Raw genomic sequence first — 21,082 nt, forward strand, 5'->3', positions numbered from 1 at the left:
TTTTATCTCAGTGTAAACGGGTTATTTCTCCCACTGGGCAAATTTTTGCTTTTCTTTATATGTGGTTCTTTTATTAATTCTTATTTTACTTGTGTACTGATATACGTTTAGCGTTACCCAATTATACGTGCGATCCCGATCTCTGCATCGTGTACAATGACTCCTCCTTTAAATAGTTTTAGGTCCTGTCAGTGAATTTGTTTAACTAGTTAAATATGTATTCTTGTTAAATTGGTAAAGCTTCTCCCCTCTGGCTTTGTTTAATTTGCTTGTTTTCTTGTTTGTTCTGTGCATCTTTTGTCTCTCTCTGTTTAGGATAAATCGTAATCCCGTTTCTTAAATTTACCTCAATTGCTTGTTTCCTGTTAAAATTATTATTATTATTATTTTCTCCCTCTCTCCTCCGTTGCAAAACCGTTCATTGGTTTGGTGTTCAGCCGCTGGGTAAAACCACTAGTTTTAATTTAATGTCTGTTTTCATGGTGCCATTATGATCGGACTTGAAGGGTCTCTGTGGAGGTTTTGAGAGTGTTGGAATGCCTATGTCTTTTTTCTGTATATGTGTCGACCCTGTCTCGTTGTGTCTCACCCGGCACGGCACTCCCGCGTCCTTGGGTTAGTCATTGTTCTTTTCTGTATCGTTTTTTTTTTCGTTAATATGCTGACACCTTCGAAGGTGTCGGATAACAGTGATATTGCCAACAGTGTTCCGTCTGACTCTGGCGGTCCTGTGACTGCTTCAATTGTTAGCCCTATGAAAGCGGCTATTCTGCCTAACGTGATTTTGTCCCCGAGTGGTGGCTCCACTTCGGTTGGGTCTCCTACGGGTAAGACCCACTCTATACCAACGTCGCCTCTGTGTTTCGCTATAAAGTTGTCTGAAGTCGACGTAAAGCTAAAAGAGGAAGGGCCAGTCTCTGTTCCTTTGTGCAGTTGTTCACCTGAACGCGCAGTCCAATCAAGTCCCACTGCTCTCCAGGATTGCCTAGGCACCAAGACCCCCGTCAGTCCTCTTCGTGCCATATCTGACTCGGCAACGAACTCTGAATTCGGCCATGTCCGCATCACTCCTTGCTCCGTGCTCTTGACAGACCTCCAGCATTCGGACTCTCCCATCTACCGGAGGACGAGGGCACGACTTGCTGCCAAAAGTAACTTGCTTGCTGCCAAAGGAGGAACATTCTTCGCCTGTCCTACAGGGAAACAGACCAATCCCTGCCTCCCCGGTGTCCCCCCTGTCAAATGGCAGCGGAACTGAGGATGATTTAGCGCCTGGTCTTCAACCTGTAGACCCCCTGCCTCCGCTCAGTCCAGAGACTGTCGAGTTGATGTCTGTTAACTCAAGAGAGAGTAGGTCTCCTCCGCCGGTGTGGCAAGACTTGGGGTCTCCTGCAGTGTCGGTGCAATGCTCGCCATCTGGGAGTACTAAGAGAACCCCCTACTGTTCTCCTGACTACGACGAGATCGTGAAAATGATTGGAGGATCTGGCACGGGCCCCCCGACTAAACCGCCGTTTGGAGGGAAGGTGACATGCCACTATTGCGATTTGGTGCTGTCCTCCCCCTGCTCCTGGAGAGTACACATGAGGGAACTACATATGTTCTCTCCTGCTACTATCAAAATGATGAACCCAAATGAGAGAGATCCCTTCGAGAGGAGATTCCACTGCCCCACCTGCGGTGACTCCTTTGAAGCACCTTTCAGGAGCCACTCTTGCCACTCTGCCCACCTAGCGAAGACCAAACTCCTAGCTAAGTTTGACCAGATTGCCACCAAGCCTGCTAATGACTCGTCTCCTCGCCCAGGCACCTCGTCAAACTCCAGGTCGTTTGCCGACGCTCTATCTGGCTCGAATGCAGTAGCTAGTAGAAAAGGTGGCCCACTTCCTTCCTCGCCGCAGCACAAGTGTTTGAAGTGCGGCCTTGCATTTACCTTCGCTGCTTCACTGGAGGCTCACGACTGCAAGAGCTCAGCCCCAACTAATGTAAATGAGCCCTCTCCTGGGCGGAAATGCCCCCACTGCTCCTTCGTAGCAAGGAATTCGGGAGGACTTCGATACCATCTCCATATAAAGCACAGGAACACTAAGACTGGCCCTGTGTATTCTAATCCAAGAAGAATCTCCCCCAGCTCTGTGTCTGTCGACCGTTCTATTACCCAGAAAACTGTGCCCATGAAGCTTGGGAATGTGGCTACGAGGCAACCGACCCCTCTTTCCATCCCAGCGAATAATTCAGGGACAGCTGATAGTCAAACTAGTTGTCCTTCTCCTTGCTCCAGTCCTTCTGCGTCCACATCTGCCAATATCCCTGTCACGAGATGTCCTGATGAGATCCCGGAGAACACGTGTCGAAGGGGAAACTCTCTGAGCATCCTCTTCCCCATCATGGGCAAGCTTGCCTGTGTTGAGAACGGATGTTCGCGAGAGTTCTCTGGAGAGACGTGGACTTCGGTAAAACAGAGCCTGAAGCGCCTTGTTGAGAGAGACCATAGGATTCAGATCCACGCAACTTATTTCTGGTGCTCCCTCTGCTCGTCCAGGATTGCCAAGAGCCCTGCTGGACACAGCTGTCTAGTTGGCTCTTCTCCAATCGTACCGCCTGCCACACCATATCCATGGGCGTGTGTGAGTTGTTCGGCCTCGTTTCCTACTGAGAAGGGGTTGCAAAACCATGTTGCTTCCCACAAGAAGGAGGAGATTCTCGGTAGTGGAACAAGAAAACAAATTTCTATCCCAAGGAGGAGGAAAAGGAGAGGTCGCATACAGGGCCCCACCCCTCCAGAGTCCGAAGATGAAGCTGTCCAATTTCCTTCGGCCCCTGCCTCCCCCTCTTCTTCCAACCAAAACGCCAGCGCTCATGTAGACGTCCTCACGCCACCGGATACTAATGAGGACAGTGAGAGCAGAATACTGGACCCTTACATCCGAGAAATCAGCCTACTCATCGAGGGCGAGGCAACTGATGAAGCCTTCCGGTATCTCTGTTCTCTCTCCGACCAGGCAGTCGCGGAAATCCAGTCTGCCATACTACCCGGCCCTGCTCTGCCTGACTCCAACGAGCGAAGACCTGTACGGGCGGTTGACATTGAAGATCCTCGTACCTGTCAATCCCTGTACAGGAGGAACAGAAGAAGGGCAATTCGTGAAATAAATGGCACGAATGGGGAGAGGTGCGATATTGGTCTTCCGGCTCTGGAGGAGTACTTCGCTAATGCCTGGGGGAGCTCTTCGTTTTCTCCTGGTTACTGCGTCCAGACAAACAGTACAAGAGAGGACCTCTTCTCAAGACCTTTCTCTACCAACGAGATCTTGAGAAAGATCAAGAACGCTGAGAACACTGCTCCTGGCCCAGACAGGTTGACTTATCACCATTGGAGGTCCTTGCCGAAAGCAGCTAAATATCTCTGCACCCTCTTTAATGCCTGTCTACACTTTCAGAGGGTCCCTCCATCATGGAAGGTGTCGACGACGATCCTGCTGCCCAAGTCCGGGCACCTTTCGCTGCCGAACAACTGGCGACCGATCGCTCTGTCCTCTACTATTTACAAGATCTTCACGAAGTGCCTTGCGGCCCGACTGAGCGATTGGTGTGAGAGGTACTCCGTGCTTTCCCACTGCCAGAAAGCCTTTACACCCCATGATGGAGTGATCGAGCACAACTTTGTCCTGCAGCAAAGGCTCGATTCGGCAAGGAAGGGTAAAAAAGATCTTTGCATCGCCTGGCTGGATGTCACCAATGCATTTGGTGCTCTCCCCCACCAGGCGATTTTTGAAGCCCTGGAAGCTGCAGGCGTTGGCCCAGTCTTTACCAACTTGGTCAAAGATATTTATCTGGGGTCAAAGATATTTATCTTATTAGCCTTATTACGTAACCTAGAATAGTTATTTTTGTGTTATTGCGCGGATTAGGGCCGATGGAATTAGATCAAATTCCACTGCCATCCCCTTCCGTTAACGGGAGAGCTAATTTTAGCGATCCGCTGCGGAATTGGCAGGATGCAGTTGAATTTGTTTCTTTCTCCGTTTCCTTCCCCCCAATAATTCCAAAACCTGTATCGTTATATTCTAGATCACTTTAAACATGTTTTCTCTGATTTTTATGTCTGTTGAATTAATTTGGTGCATACAGCTAGTGCTTCTCCTCGCGTCTCTTAATGTAAACATTAGCGGCGGAGTGCGGATCCGAGATTAAACGCTCTGATTTCTCTCCTATCTTAATTATTTTAGTAGAACTTTTTGCATTAACTTATCGCGGGGAATAATCTTAATGGATAGGGAGTGGTTTCAATGTGTACTTTTGCCTAATTTTCCTAAAATTGTAATTTTTCTCCTTTCCTGGCCGTTGACCAATCACAGCGCAGTATGACATCCTAGTAGGTGCAGGTGATAGCGCGCGCGGAGAAACGATACGTTTTAACGATTCGTGTTCCCCCCCTCCCTCCCTCTAGGTTTGTTTACTTCTGTCCGCGTGGTTGTGTCAACTGTCAATGTTGTCATCGTGTTGATTTGGTGGGTTTGCGTTGGGACGAGTACCTTTTTTTATCACTCACGCCTTCTTTTTTAGATTTGTTTTGTATTATTTGTGTGTGCCCGATTAATGCGATAGCCTTATACGTAGTTTTTTCTTTCTTAATTGTCTTTATTTTATTTTTCTTTTTTTTATCGTTTTATTTTTGTTTGATTGTCATTATTTTGTGGTTTTGAGTCTGTCCTCTCGAACCGAGTTGGTTCTGGAGAATACTGTGCCTTTTTTTATTTTCAGATAACAAATTGCTTTTTATTTATTATTTTTACCTTTTTTTTAGTGCGGTATTTTTTATCATTTTTATTTTTAATTATTTATGCTTGCGTGTACTGTTTGTTTCAGTGGGGTCTTGTTTTTTATTGTGTGTATGCATTTGATCTCGGTGTTAAAGGGATATTTCTCCCACTGGGCAAACTCTTATTTTTTATTTTTCTTTATTATTTGTATGTGGTTTCCTTAGGCATTTTGTTTTTTTTTATTTTGAGTTTTGATCTTTTTGACGAGTGTTAACTAATCATACTTGCGATCCCGATCTCTGCATCGTGTACAATGTCTCATCCTTTAAATAGTTTTAGGTCTTGTCAGAGAAGATGTTTAACTTGTTAAATATGTGGTCTTGTTAAATTCGTAATGCTTTCCCCCCTCTGGTTTTGATTAATTTTTGTGTTTTCTTGTTTGCTCTGTGCATCTTTGTCTCTCTCTGCCTAGGATTAATCGTAATACTGGTTCTTAAATCTACCCCAATAGCTTGTTTTCTGTGTTTAACTGTTAATATTACCCTTTTTGTTTTTTAAGTTAATGTCTGTTTTCGTGGTGCCATTTTGATCGGACTTGGAGGGTCTCTGTGGAGGTTTTGAGAGTGTTGCAATACCTATGTCTTTTTCTGTATATGTGTTAACCCTGTCTCGTTGTGTCTCACCCGGCACTCCCGCGTCCTTGGCTTAGCCCTTGTTCTTTTCGTTATCGTTTTTTTTTTCGTTAATATGTCGTCGCCTTCGAAGGTATCGAATATCTGTGTTTCAGCCAACAGTATCCCGTCTGACTCTGGCGGTCCTGTGACTGCGTCTATCGTTAGCCCTCCGAAAGCGGCTATTCTTCCCAGTGTTATTTTGTCCCCGAATGGTGGTTCCACTGTGGTTGGGTCTCCTAAGGATAAGACCCACTCTCTATCGACGTCGCCTCTGTGCTTTTCCATGAAGTTGTCTGAAGTCAACGCAAACCTTAAAGAGGAAGGGCCAGTCTCTGTTCCGTTGTGCAATGGTTCGCCTGAACGCGCAGTCCAGTCAAGTCTCACTGATATCCAGGATTGCCTTGACACCAAGACCACGGTCAGTCCTCTTCGTGCCCTTTCTGACTCGGCAACTATCTCCGAATTTGGACATATCCGCATCACTCCTTGCTCCGTGCTCCTGACAGACCTCCAGCACTCGGATTCTCCCATCTACCGGAGGACGAGGGCACGACTTGCTGCCAAAAGTAGTGTGGAGGAGCATTCTTCGCCTGCCCTACAGGGAAACAGACCTATCTCTGCCCCCCCGGTGTCCCCCCTGTCAAAGGGCAACGGGACTGAGGATGATCCAGCACCTGTTCTTCTACCTGTAGACCCCCTGCCTCCGCTCAGTCCAGAGTCAGTTGAGCTGATGTCGTCCAATTCAAGTGAGAGTAGGTCTCCTCCGCCTGCGTGGCAAGACTTGGCGTCTCCCGCAGTGTCTTTGCAATGCTCGCCATCTGGAAGTACCAAGAAAACCCCCTACTGCTCTCCTGACTACGACGAGATCGTGAGGATGATTGGAGGATCTGGCACGGGCCCCCCGACTTAACCGCCGTTTGGAGGGAAGGTGACGTGCCACTACTGCGATCTGGTGCTGTCCTCCCCCTGCTCCTGGAGAGTTCACATGAGGGAGCTACATATGTTCTCTCCAGATACCATCAAAAGGATGAACCCGAATGAGAAAGATCCCTTCGAGAGAAGATTCTGCTGCCCCACCTGCGGTGACTCCTTCTTTGAAGCACCCTTCCGAAGCCACTCTTGCCGCTCTGTCCAGCTAGCGAAGACCAAACTACTAGCTAAGTTTGACCTGATTGCCACCAAGCCTGAAAACGATACGTCTCCTCGCCCTGGCACCTCGTCAAACTCCAGGTCGTTTGCCGACGCTCTTGCAGGCTCGAGTGCAGTGGCTAGTAGAAAAGGTGGCCCTCTGCCTTCCTCGCCGCAACACAAGTGCTTGAAGTGCGGCCTTGCATTCACCTTCGCTGCTTCGCTGGAGGCTCACGACTGCAAGAGCTCGGCCCCTCCGAGTGTGAATGGACCCTCTCCGGGGCGGAAATGCCCCCACTGTTCCTTTGTAGCCCGGAATCCGGGAGGTCTTAGATTCCATCTCCACACTAAGCACAGGAACACGAAGACTGGCCCTGTGTTTTCTAACAGAGGAAGAGTCTCCCCCAGCTCTGTGTCTGTCGGCCCTTCCAACAACCAGAAAACTGTGCCCACGAAGCCTGGGAATGTGGCTATGAGGAAACCGACCCCTCGGTCCATCCCAGCGATTTACTCCGGGACAACCGATAGCCAAACTAGTTGCCCTTCTCCTCGCTCCAGTCCTTCAGCGTCCACATCTCGCAATATCCCTGTCACGAGATGTCCTGACAAGATACCGGAGAACACGTGTCGAAGGGGTAACTCTCTGAGCATCCTCTTCCCCATCATGGGCCCCTCAGGGGCTCACCTTCTTTAGGTGAGTACGGGTGTCCCAATCCCGAGGTTCCCAGGGATCTTTACTCCCTTCATGCTTACTCTCCTCTACGCCTTCTGCTATTTACTTGATCCTTCCATCCCTCGACGGCAAGCGAGGGAGCTCTCCATGAGAAGCTGTCGCCGCTCCGTTTGCTTCTTGCTTCTCATGGACAGCCAAAGTCCCACGTGTTGGCCGTGCGTGGCAACCCATTTGAAAGACGGGTGGTGTACTGTGGTCCCCTGTGCATCAATCGGCTGGTAGCTAGTCACCTTAGTGGCTAGTCTGCTAGGGATCAAGCGAAGGGGTTACTCCTTGGGCTTGGCGTTAAGGGTGGTCACTGTCCCCGGGGGTAACTCCGAGCGTATAGGTTCCGGCTAGCACCAAGGTAAGCGCCGAGGCTGGGAATGGCCAGAGCCGGTGGCTGCCTTCCCTTGTTGGGCTCCGTGGTGGGCGGTGCCGTCGGCCCCGAATCTTTTCTAATATCGTATGGGCTCCTCCAAACGTGGTCCCTTCAGTGGGCGTAAAGTTTATAAACCTGTAACTAATTTTGAACATTTTGACAAATTTTTCGTAATTAAACGAAAATCGGAAAAGCAAGATACGTTTAACTCCGTTTCACCTTTTTTAGTTCAGAAAGCCGTCTCTGCTACCGTCGGTGAGGTAGAGTCTATTAAAAAAATGCGTTCTGGTGACTTATTAGTTGAAGTAAATTCTAAAAAACAATCACAGCAAATCATGAAACTGAAAGCTCTAGCTTCTATACCCATTTCTGTTAGTCCGCACACATCCTTAAACTTCTCCAAAGGTGTAATAACTTGCGGAGAATTATTTAATGTCTCTGTGGAAGAAATTACTTCAGAATTGAAACCTCAAGGAGTGACTCATGTTCGCCAGATTGCCATTCGGCGGGATGGTCAACTCCTTCCAACAAAGCATTATGTTCTCACTTTCCATAGCCCTAAGCTACCTGAATTTATATATGCCGGTTATATTAAGTTACCTGTGCGTCATTATATACCGAATCCATTGAGGTGTTTCCAATGCCAGCGTTTTGGCCACTCGAAGATTAATTGCCGCGGGACACTCACTTGTGCCCGCTGTGCTGATAAAGGGCATGATAGCCAGCAGTGTTCCGCAACAGAAAAGTGCGTAAACTGTGGTGGCGATCATCCCTCTTATTCTCGAAATTGCTCCCGCTGGAAACTGGAAAAAGAAGTCACTATTATCAAAATAAAAGAAAACATAACATACCCAGAAGCTAGACGTAGAGTTCAAATGCAGACACCTACGCCAGGCATTAGCTATGCCTCCGTTGTTCAAAAACCATTTTGTACAAATTGTTCCTGTGAAAACTGCATAAAGCAAACTCCAAAACCAAAACTTCCTGTAAAAACATCAGAATCTGATTCGGATAATTCAGTTCAAAGTATTTCAGAATCTCCTAAACCGGATCTATCGGCACCTAAAAAAACTCGAAAGAAAAAACCTCAGTCCTCACTGACATTGAAACTTGCTAAACGTGGCATGTCACATAAAGATCTTTCTGTCAAGTTACAAAAATCTACTTCTCGGAATTCCGTCGCTTTGGGATTAGCAAGAGATGGTGTAGCCCATAAGGATTTAACGTCTATCTTTGGAGGCACACCAACTATCCCTGATTTTAAGCTCCATCCGTCTGAGGATGAAGATGCACTTTCTATGAGTTGCGAAGATCAGGCAACTCCTACAGCTGTTCACTCACACTCCCCATCTAAATCTCTCTCTTAATGGGTACCTTCGTTTCTTGGAATTGTCGCGGCATTCGTTCCAAACTTCATGACATGAAATCAATTATTAACAAATTTCATCCGATCTGTTTCGGTGTTCAAGAAACATTCTTGACACCCAACATTCCACTAAAATTACGAGGATATAACTGTGTTCGGAAAGATGCAGGCACTGGATCTCATGCTTCTGGAGGTGTCTGTATTTTCACATCAAACCTTTATCCGAGCACACTTCTCAATTTGCATACCACTCTTCAGGCTGTGGCTGTACAGGTCCATATACGATCTTTGGTCACAGTCTGCTGTATTTATCTTCCGCCTCACAGTATCATCCGTCAGCAAGACCTGGACAATCTAGTAGACCAACTTCCGTCACCCTTCATTTTATTTGGCGACTTCAATGGACATAGTATTTTGTGGGGCTCGGATAGTACAAACTCTCGTGGGCAGCAGATTGAACAGTTTATTGCTAATAACTGTCTCTGTCTGGTCAATAATGACGAGAAAACGTACTTCCATACGCCCACACGTAGCTTCCACTGTCTTGATCTAGCCATATGCACTCCTGAACTGCTACCGTTGATGAATTTGAGAATTGAAGATGATCTGCACAATAGCGATCACTTTCCCCTAATAATCTCCCACGCTGATGGTCGAGGTGCGACTCTTTGTCCTCCACGTTTTCTGTTCCAGCGGGCAGATTGGACTACATTCTCACAACTAGCAGTTATCAATGAGGCTATGGTCAGTGATGCAGATATTTCAAAATCCGTTCAAAATGTCATTGATACAATAATGAACGCCGCGAACAATACCATTCCAAAAACATCCCCACGTGTAAGAAAATTCCGTAGGCCGTGGTGGAATGAAGCTTGTCGCGACAGTCATAAGAACCAAAAGAAACTCTGGAATCTTTTTAGAAGGTACCCTACGACTGAGAATTTGATCGCTTTTAAAAGAGCCAAAGCGCTAGCTCGCCGCATTCGGCGTCGTAGTAAGAGAGAATCGTGGATTAAATTTGTTTCATCCATCACATCCTCTACTTCGAGTAAACTTTTATGGAAAAAGGTTAAGGCTGCCAATGGGATCTATAATGAAACTTCTATTCCTGTTATAAAAACCGGTAATATGATGTATTCAAGCCCATTAGACGTTGTTAACATTCTCGGCCAAGCGTTTGCACAAGTTTCCGCAACAGATTCTTACAGCCCTGAATTTCTGGCAATTAAGAATCGCGCGGAACGGTTGCCTTTGCGCTTCAATGCCCGAAGTACTCTTCCATATAATTGTGACTTCAGGATGATTGAATTGGAAATGGCCTTGTCTCAAGTCCATGATACCAGTCCCGGGCCAGATGGGATCACATATAATATGCTCCGCCATTTGAATGCAACTTCCCTTTCGAATCTGTTATTACTATTTAACAGAATATGGATTGAACAGAAGTACCCTTCACAATGGCGCGAAGCTATTGTGATCCCAATATTAAAACCTGGCAAGGAAGCCTCAATTCCTTTGAACTACAGACCGATTGCTCTTACAAATTGCCTCTGTAAGACCTTCGAGCGCATGGTTAATGCTCGTCTAATTTTCGAACTAGAGAAACAGGGATGCCTCTCCCCGTTGCAGAGTGGTTTCCGTAGAGGTCGGTCTACCTTTGACAACCTCGTATTACTGGAAACCCAAATACGCAATGCCTTTGTGAGGAGGAACCACCTACTTTCCATATTTTTCGACATTGAGAAGGCATACGACCGTACATGGCGCTACGGCATACTTTCAACACTTTTTAATCTAGGTTTTAGGGGTAACTTACCCATATTTTTACAAAACTTTTTATCAAGACGTACTTTTCGTGTTCGAATTGGCAACTTTTACTCTAATCTTTTTATTCAAGCTGAGGGAGTTCCGCAAGGAAGTGTCCTCAGCGTTACACTTTTTATAGTTCATCTGAGCCAAATTTTGAATCATTTGCCTTCATCTGTCAATGGAACCCTTTATGTTGACGATCTGCAGATCTCGTGCCAGGGTAGTGATATGAATGTAGTAGAGCAATTAATGCAAAATGCTGTGGACAAATTGGTGGCTTGGTGCAATAGCAATGGACACAATATTTCGCCAGAGAAGAGTCGCTGTGTGCATTTCTGTCGGAAAAGAAACATTCACCAGGATCCTAACATTCAAATACAAAGTATTCCAATTCCTGTTGTGAATGAAATACGTTTTCTGGGCGTGATTTTCGATCGGAAACTCACTTTTCTTCCGCACATCTTATATCTACGGAAGAAGTGTGAGAAATCATTGAATATTTTAAAAGTGCTTGCCAGAACATCTTGGGGTGCCGATCGAGCCTCCCTTCTTCGTATTTATCAGACAATAATTCTCTCTCGAATCGATTATGGTTGCATGGTATATGGCTCCGCCCGCGCAACTGTTCTGCGGCGACTGGATACCGTCCATCACTCCGCTTTGCGCATTTGCTCTGGGGCGTTCCGTACTTCCCCAATAGAAAGCCTCTACGTTATTTGCCATCAGCTACCACTTTGTTTAAGACGTAAGAAATTGTCCGCGACGTATTATTTCAGAACACAATCCCTTCTAAAGCACCCATTGAGAGAAATATCGCTACCAGTTGGCCTTCGCCGCCTTTATAATGCCCGTCCTTTTCATATTCTACCATTTTGTGAGAGAACCAAAATACTCTTGCGTGACTCTGGTCTTGACACAGTTCATGTTAAAGCTGTTGACTCATTTAGTTTCCCACCCTGGGATATTCCTCAATTTACCTATTTGAATCCTTTCAGAGAATTTGATAAATCTTCAACCTCTCATATTGTGTTCCAACAGTTTTTTCTACTACATCGTTATCGGTATTCATCTTTTGCGCCAATTTTCACGGATGGCTCGAAATCAGAAGGTCATGTTGGTTGCGGCATAATTCTTCCTTCTGATACACTGAGCCACCGTCTACACAATTGTTGCTCCATTTTTACTGCTGAGTTGGTGGCTATTTTCTTTGCCCTTCAGAAAATTTCAACCTCCACTCAGCGTAAATTTGCCATCTATACCGATAGCATGAGTGCTTTAGAGGCCCTTTCACACTACCACAATCGGATACATCCGATTGCTATCAGAATTTTATTCACTTTACGTCTTTTACAAAATGAAGGCTTCCAGTTTATTTTCTGTTGGGTTCCGAGTCACGTAGGTATTCAAGGAAATGAAAAGGCAGATTCAGCTGCAAAATCTGCAACGTCATTTTTGAGCATTGGACTTCCCTTTCATGATATCAAAACGTCCATCTCTTGTCAAATTTTTTCTGACTGGCAAAAGTCATGGGATCTGCAAATACAAAATAAGTTGCATTCTGTGAAAACTGACATTATTTTATGGCCTGTACATCCTATACGTGAGATGGATGTTAAATTGACTCGTCTCCGTATAGGGCATACACGTTTCACACATAAGCATCTTATATTTGGCGAAAATGCACCTATGTGCAACAGTTGCAAAGTTCATTTTACTGTTCGTCATATTTTGATTGAATGCCCAGTTTTTAATTCTTATCGTGCTCGTTTTTTTACCCTGTCTTCAACATTGCAGGACTTAGTGGGTGAAAGATACCACCCAAATATTTTTAAATTCTTAAAAGCTATTGACTTTTTAACTTGTATATAGACTTTTTAATCATTCCTTTTTGTGTATTTGTACGTTCCATCATTGTATCAAAATTTCATGGATCATCGTTTTTTAATTTTAAAATGTTGAAACTATTTTCACATTTTTTTGGAAATTTTCTTTATATGTCTGCGTTAATTAAATAAATGGGTGTTTTTTTAAAATAAATTTTGTACTTTTACCATTTGATTGGCGCAGTATGGCCAAATATGGCTCTTGCGCCAGTAAAACACACAAAACCAAACCAAACCATCCCCATCATGGGCAAGCTTGTCTGTGTTGAGAACGGATGTTCGCGAGATTTCTCTGGAGAGACGTGGACTTCGGTGAAACAGAGCCTGAAGCGCCATATTGAGAGAGATCATAAGATTCAGATCTATGCTACGTATTTCTGGTGCACCCTCTGCTCGGCCAGGATTGCCAAGAGCCCTGCTGGACACAGCTGTCTAGTTGGCTCTTCGCCTATCGTTCCACCTGCCACACCATTTCCATGGGCCTGTGTGAGTTGTTCGGCCTCGTTTCCCACCGAGAAGGGGTTACAAAACCATGCTGCATCCCACAAGAAGGAGGAGATTCTCGGTAGTGGGACGAGGAAGCAAATTTCTATACCAAGGAGGAGGAGAAGGAGAGGTCGCATTCAAGGCCCCACCCCTCCAGAGTCCGAAGATGAAGCTGTCCAAGTTCCTTCGGCCCCTGCCTCCCCCGCTTCTTCCAACCAGAACGCCAGAGCTCTTGTTGATGTCCTCACGCCACCGGATACGAATGAGGATAGTGAGAGCAGAATACTGGACCCCTACATCCGTGAAATCAGTCTACTCGTCGAGGGCGAGGCGACTGAAGAAGCCTTCCAGTATCTCTGTTCTCTTTCCGACCAGGCAGTGGCGGAAATTCAGTCTGCCTTACTACCCGGCCCTGCTCTGCCTGATTCCAACGAGCGAAGACCTGTACGGGCGGTTGACATTGAAGATCCTCGTACCTGTCAATCCCTGTACAGGAGGAACAGAAGAAGAGCCATTCGTGAGATAAATGGCACGAGTGGGGAGAGGTGCGATATTGGTCTTCCGGCTCTGGAGGAATTCTTCGCAAATGCCTGGGGGAGCTCTTCGTTTTCTCCTGGCTACTACGCCCAGACCAACAATACAAGGGAGGACCTCTTCTCAAGACCTTTCTCAACCAACGAGATCTTGAGAAAGATCAAGAACGCCGAAAACACTGCTCCTGGCCCAGACAGACTGACCTATCACCATTGGAGGTCCTTGCCGAGAGCAGCTAAATATCTCTGCGCCCTCTTTAATGCCTGTTTGCACTTTCAGAGGGTTCCTCCATCATGGAAGGTGTCGACAACGATCTTGCTGCCAAAGTCCGGGGACCTCTCGCTGCCGAACAACTGGCGACCGATCGCTCTGTCATCCACCATATACAAGATTTTCACGAAGTGCCTTGCGGCCCGACTGAGCGATTGGTGTGAGAGGTACTCCGTGCTTTCCCACTGCCAGAAGGGCTTTACACCCCATGATGGAGTGATCGAGCACAACTTTGTCCTGCAGCAAAGGCTCGATTCGGCAAGGAAGGGTAAGAAAGATCTATGCATCGCCTGGCTGGATGTTACTAATGCATTTGGTGCTCTTCCCCACCAGGCGATTTTTGAAGCCCTGGAAGCTGCAGGCGTTGGCCCAGTCTTTACCAACTTGATCAAGGATATTTATCTGGGGTCAACGACCAAAATCCTCGGCAATGGTGGTACTTCTTCAGACATCAACATCCTGAGTGGTGTGAAGCAAGGATGCCCTGTGAGCGGTCTGCTGTTTGACTTATGCGTCGACCCCGCAATTCGGCACATTCAGGGTGAAAGTACAAAGCACAAAGTCCTCGCATTTGCCGATGACGTCTGCCTGCTCGCCGACTCTCCATCTGAATTGCAAGGGATGCTGGACAGCATAGGGGACCAGTTTGCCCAAATAGGTCTCTCCCTGAATCCTAGGAAATCGGTCGCCTTCCATCTGCGGGGGAGATCACCTGTCGGTCTCCTACCCTCCCCTTTCACTGTTGGCGGCATTACGCTTAAGGCAGTGGGTGAAGGGGAGTTTCACAGGTTCTTGGGGAGGCCTGTTGGGTTCAATGCCTGCCCGGATTATTCAAAACTAAATGATCTGTCCAAGCTAGGGGCAAACATTCTATCTTCTGCACTTGCTCCCTGGCAGAGGCTTGACGCCCTGAAGTGCTTCTTCTTCCCTGCGCTCCAATTTCCAATGAGAACCTCCCAGTTCAAAAAAACCGAATGGGAGGAAATTGACCGAGCGATGAGGAGAGAAGTCAAGAACACCTTGGGGTTGCCCGAAAATGCTGCAAACGAGTACCTGTATGGACACCGGAAGACTGGTTCGTGTGGGCTGCCTGTCGCTGCCGAGGAGTCTGATTTGAACCGTATCGACACGGCCTTCAAGTTACTAACATCCAAAGACCCACAAGTTGTCGAGCTTGCGATGAACGACCTCGGAGCGACGGTACGGGCCCGTCTTCGTATTCCTGTGGCAAATGACGAGGACTTAGGTGCCTTCCTGTCTGGGACCAGTGTGGCCGAAGTTTTCGACATTTCCAATATCTGGGCGTGTGCCAGGAAAGCGTCCAAGAGGCTGCGGGTAACCTGGGAGTTCAGTGACAGTGTCCCCAGGTTACTCTACGACGACTTGACCATCAAGGCCATTGGACGTAGGAAGGTAATTTTCTCGATCCGGGACAGGCTCCGGATGGCCAGGTCTGGCAAGCTCCTTGCAAAACCTGATCAGGGGAAGGCCATGGAATGTGTCGCCCAGTCAACAGCCAGCTCTCACTTCATCTCTGACGGTGCTTACACCAGGTTTGCTGACTGGAGGTTTATACACAAAGCCAGGCTGAACCTCCTCCCCCTGAATGGCACCCAGGCCTGGAAGACAGGGAATGACCGAGCGTGCAGGAGGTGCAATGATGCCGACCTTGAAACCCTCCCCCATGTCCTTAATCACTGCAAGGGAAGGTCTAGAGGTTGGCAACTTCGCCACAATAACATCGTAGACAGGATTAAGAAAGCCCTCTTGCCCAAGAACACGCTCGTTGCTGAGAATCAGTGCATTGGTCCGGATGGCCTGCGCCCGGATCTTGTTTTCAAGAATGGCCGGAAGATTTACATCTTTGACGTCACTTGCCCGTTCGAAAACAGGATGAGTGCTTTTGAGGAGGCAAGGCAGAGGAAGCTAGATAAATACGCCTCCCTTACTTCCCATTTCACAAGCCAAGGGTTCGTGGCAAGTGTCATCCCAATTCTTGTCGGTTCACTAGGTGCTTGAGACCCCCACAACGACGTCTCACTGAGCAAATTTATGTCTAAGAGTTACCTTCATAAGTTTAGGAAGCTCTGTGTCAGTGAGGCGATCAAGTGGTCCAGAGACATATGTGGAGCACATCACTGGCCACCGCCAATTCGAGGAGGACTCTGGGCCACTTGAAGCCCTTGTGCCTAGTGAGCCTGAAATCGACGTCGACAACTTTCAACGATAAGTCGTCTGTGGCTTCCCTCGTGTGTGTGTGTGTTGTGCGCGTTTGGGCTGACTCCAGGACTTTCCGTCGGACTTAGACGTCTGGGGTCAGCTCTAACTCTAATGTGTACTTCGCAACTATGAACAAGTTGTCCGTGTCGTCGCGGCTTCTGCTACCATCCATGGCTCCTCAGTTGTTGTGTTTTCAGAGTCTACGTTTCGTTGAAATCTTTGTTAGTTTATATTTGTTAATCGTTTATAGTTTATATTTGTTGTCAGTTTATAGTTTATTCTTGTTATGTCATGTATAGTTTGTTTGTTTAACCTTTATATAGTTTATTTTTCAGCTTTCACGAGACGTTAGTCAACATCGTAAGCAGCCTCTTGCTGTCTTACACGTGACGAAGTCCTACCTCCACCTCCTACCAGTCGGTCTCCAAATGCGGGTCTCTCTCGTACGCGGCTGCTACTTCGCGGAAACTTCCGGCCAACCCTCCTCCAAGGCCAGCTTTCCAGTGTCCGCGCTGCCTGGCCTTCTTCAGCATGCGGTCGGCCTACGTCCTCCACAAGTGCCCTAAGTCGCCGGCTGCTTCCTCTGCTCCGGGAGATACCTCTTCGCGCTTTTGCTGCGATTGCAAAATCCTCTTCGTTAACAAGAAAGCGCTCCGGGAGCACAATAACAACATCCACAATCCATTGAGGCCCGCCCAGCCTAGTGTCCCTGTGGCGAAAGCTGCTCCTCCAACGCAGCAGCCGAAGACCGCTGATGCAAGCAACTCCTCTTCCTGTGTGAGGAATTTGAGTGGTGCTCTCGGAGTGTCTACTCCATCTACTCCACCTACTCCACCGGAGCCTAGGCCTCTGTTGCCCTGTGCGGACTGCAACTTCCTGGCCAAAACAAGGAAGGGGTTGCGGTTCCACAGGTATCGACAACACTCTGTCCCGATAGCCAAGAGGTCAATATCAAGATCGCAGGAGCACGCTCTGCCTCCCACCCCACAGGATGCCAAAATAGTTTCTCCACCTTCCTCGGGAGCCTATAACACGATTCACCCAGACCGAGCCGGCTGTAGTTCTGATCAGATAAATTCAACTCTGCCCAGCAACTCTCAGTCAGTGGTTCAGTCCCCGGATCTCACGTATGTTAGCCCTTCCTCTAGACAGAGCACGCGGCACACTCCTGCGCCAGATAACATCCCCTCGGAGTTGTGCAGGATTGGAAATTCATTAAATATCCTGTTCCCTATCGAAGGCTGCCTCTCCTGTCCTGAGTTAGACTGTTCCTCTTCGTTTGTGTCCAAGTCATGGAACTCGATGAAGGGGAACTTGCTGCGTCACTTCAGGAGGGAACACTCCATTCAGATCAAGATTTCATACTTTTGGTGCGCCCTGTGCAAGTGCCGCATTGCAAAGGCGCCATCGAGCCACTCGTGCCTGCAGAATTCTGGGCCCATTCTTCCCCCACTAGTGCCATTTAATTGGAGGTGTAACACCTGTCCGGCCTCCTTTACATCTGAAAATGGGCTGAAGAACCACTCTGCCAGCCACGTCAAGGATTCCATCGCTAGCTGTGGCCCCCAACTTCAACTCGCGGTGCCAAAGAGGAGAAGGAGACGTCGCTTGGGCGTTAATCCTAACGCTGCGAGCAACGTGGACGAGAGCATATCTCATCCCTCGGCTGTGCTCTTGCCCCCAAATACCATCCTGCCCACTCCTCCCCCCTCCAACAACGCAAATGGAGATGACACCAGTCTGCTTGCTCCGTACATTGCGGTTTTGGATGAGATGTTAGCGGTGGATCCTGACGATAATAGCTACAACTACTTCCAGTCCACCCTGGACCAGGCCCTTGCTGAGATCTACTCGTCGGTTGTTCCTGGAGGCCCTGGCCGGCGAGGACAATCTAAATCAGGAGATGAAAGAATTGATATTGAGAATGCAGAGGTCTGCCAGAAGCTGTATAGAAGAAACCGGCGAAGGGCGATCAGGGAGATCACTGGTGTCTCTGGGGATAGATGTTGTGTTCCCACCTCCACCCTGGATGCCTACTTCAGAGACGCTTGGGGTCAGACTTTGCCTCTGGCTTTTATGCAGCTTGCTCCGACCAGCGGGAGCCCCTTCTTGCTTCACAGTTCACACCGGCAGAGGTTGAAAAGATAAAGAAGGCTGAAAACACTGCACCTGGACTGGACCGGACCGCCTTACTTACCATCATTGGAGGTCGGTTCCAGGTGCCCCGAAATTTTTAGCCAGGGTATTTAATGTGGTACTGCATCTGAGGAAAATTCCCGAAAGTTGGAAAACCTCCACCACCATCCTCCTGCCCAAAGCTGGCGATCCTACTCTGCCCACTAACTGGAGGCCTATTGCTCTATCTTCTACGATTTATAAGATCTTCACCAAGTGTCTCACGGCTAGGCTGAGCACTTGGTGTGAGAAATACTCCGTTCTATCGTGGTGCCAGAAGGGGTTTACTCCTCATGACGGCGTGATAGAACATAACTATTCCCTCTAGAGGAGACTTGACGCCGTAAGATACCTGAAAAAAGACCTTTGCATCGGGTGGCTCGATGTGTCAAACGCGTTTGGCGCTCTTCCTCACCAAGCTATCTTTGAGGCTCTCGAAGCCGTGGGGACTGGACCACTATTTGTTGACATCATCCGAGACCTGTACAGAGGCTCGAGGACTAAGATCCTTTCGGACGGCGGCGTGACGTCTGATATTCCCATCCTTAGCGGGGTCAAGCAGGGGTGCCCTATTAGTGGTCTCCTTTTTAACATCTGCATTGATCCAGTCATCAGGAGCATACAAGGAGACCACGTAGAGCACAAAGTGCTGGCCTTTGATGACGACTTGTGCCTCCTCGCCGCCAGTCCAGATGAGCTCCAAAATAACCTCGACTCTGTACAGGCTCAACTGGCGGCACTCGGCATGGTATTGAACCCAAAGAAGTCGGTGTCCCTTCACTTCTCTGGCTGCACCCCGGTCGGAGTTAAAAATACGTGCTTCAGAGTTGGAAGCGAAAACATCTCTCCACTAAAGGAAGGTGAATTTACCAGATTTTTAGGCAGACCTGTGGGTTTCAACGCCTGGCCTGACTTCAATAGCTTGAATGACCTGTCCGGCATTGGGGCCAAGATCCTTTCCTCTGCCCTTGCTCCATGGCAGAGACTGGATGCCCTCAAATCTTTCTTTTTCCCGGCTCTCCAGTTCCCCATGCGGACAGCGCAGTTCCAGAAAACTGCATGGCAGGCGTTGGACTCCACAATTAGAGGTGAAATCAAGAACACCCTTGGCCTCCCGGAGAACGCGGCCAATGCGTACCTGTATGGCCACAAGAGCAAGGGCTCCTGCTCTATACCGATTGCCGCTGAGGAGTCAGATCTTAATAGGATTGACACTGCTTTTAAGCTTCTGACTTCCTCAGACGAGGAAATAGTACTTCTGGCCACTGAAGACCTTAGGCAGACCATCTCACACAGGCTGAAGATTCCGTCCCCTTTCGATGCGAACCTGGAGGATTTCCTGTCGGGGGTGATGGAGGGCCCGTTCTCCACCTTCGACAACGCCTACTCCAACGTCTGGACTTGTGCCAGACTCGCCTTCAGACGCCTCGGAGTAGTGTGGGAATTTGACGACGGAGTGCCAAGGGTCAAGTACAACGAAATTGTTGTTCGTGCATCTGGTAGGAGAAAAGTCATCTTCTCCATTAGGGACCGGTTGAGGAACAACCGATCGACCGCTCTAATCAACAAACCCAGTCAGGGTAAGGCAATGGAGTGTGTGGCCCAGTCACCTGCAAGCTCACACTTCATTGCTGATGGCACCTATACCCGCTTTGCTGACTGGCGTTTTGTTCACAGGACTAGATTGAACCTCCTCCCCCTTAATGGAAGCCAGGTATGGAAGGAAGATAAGAGGTGTCGGAGATGCAACGAGGCTGACCTAGAGACTCTGCCCCACGTCCTCAACCACTGTAAGGGCAAGTCCCGTGGCTGGCAACTCCGGCACGATACCATCGTCGCAAGGGTAAAAAAGGCGCTCGCTACCAGGTGCACGATAATTTCTGAAAACCAAAGAGTGGGCCCCGACAATCTTCGTCCCGACTTAGTGGTGCAGTCGGGGAACAGGGTTTTCATAGTGGATGTCACCATTCCATTTGAGAACAGAATGGAGGGTTTCGAGAAGGCTAAACGCCTGAAGCACGATAAATATGCGAGTCTTCTCCCCCTCTATTCCTCAAATGGAATGCAGGCTGCAATTATACCTATTGTTGTTGGAGCACTGGGAGCTTGGGATCCCGAGAACGACAGGTTTCTGTCGAAATACATGTCGCGGGGCTACCTCAACAAGTTTCGTAAGTTGTGTGTCAGCGACTGCATCAAGTGGTCTCGCGACATATACGTCGAACATATTTCTGGGCATCGGCAATTCACTGATGGGGTTGATCTCGCAGAACACCTGACCCCTCCGGAGCCACCAAGTGACTTGTAAGTTGTTCTTGCCTTCTGTATTGTGTGTGTGTGATGTGCGCGTATGGGCTGACTCCAGGACTTCCCGTCGGACTTTGACGTCTGGGGTCAGCTCTAACTCCTACGTGTCGTCTCAACGAGAAACAAGTCTGTCGTCTCAGCGTGTTGTTATTTTTCATAGTCTACGTGTTGTTGGATCCTTGTAGTTTATTTCTGTTAATTGTTTATAGTTTATATTTGTTATTTGTTTAAAGTTTAGTTTTGTTATGTCTTGCATAGTTTAGTTTTGTTATGTCTTGCATAGTTTATGTTTGTTTAACCTTTACATAGTTTATTTTTCAGCTTTCACGAGACGTTAGTCAATGTCGTAAGCAGCCTTTTGCTGTCTTACACG

At 47.9% G+C, this 21,082-nt stretch overlaps 2 protein-coding genes across 2 annotated transcripts; both read left to right on the forward strand.

The window, feature by feature from the left end:
- The first annotated feature begins 7,994 nt into the window (after window positions 1-7,994).
- Window positions 7,995-9,026, forward strand: LOC129980792 (uncharacterized). The gene is made up of 2 exons (XM_056091176.1): window positions 7,995-8,244; window positions 8,371-9,026. Exons 1-2 carry the CDS (start codon window positions 7,995-7,997, stop codon window positions 9,024-9,026), a joined length of 906 nt encoding a protein of 301 aa, XP_055947151.1.
- Window positions 9,027-16,758: 7,732 nt separating this feature from the next.
- Window positions 16,759-20,710, forward strand: LOC129980793 (uncharacterized). Its single transcript, XM_056091177.1, has 3 exons — window positions 16,759-18,362; window positions 18,511-18,628; window positions 18,731-20,710. The coding sequence occupies exons 1-3, from the start codon at window positions 16,759-16,761 to the stop codon at window positions 20,708-20,710; spliced, it is 3,702 nt and encodes a 1,233-aa protein (XP_055947152.1).
- The last annotated feature ends 372 nt before the right edge of the window (window positions 20,711-21,082 follow it).

This window comes from Argiope bruennichi, chromosome 8 (assembly GCF_947563725.1).
Source record: "Argiope bruennichi chromosome 8, qqArgBrue1.1, whole genome shotgun sequence".
NCBI classification, from domain to species: domain Eukaryota; kingdom Metazoa; phylum Arthropoda; class Arachnida; order Araneae; family Araneidae; genus Argiope; species Argiope bruennichi.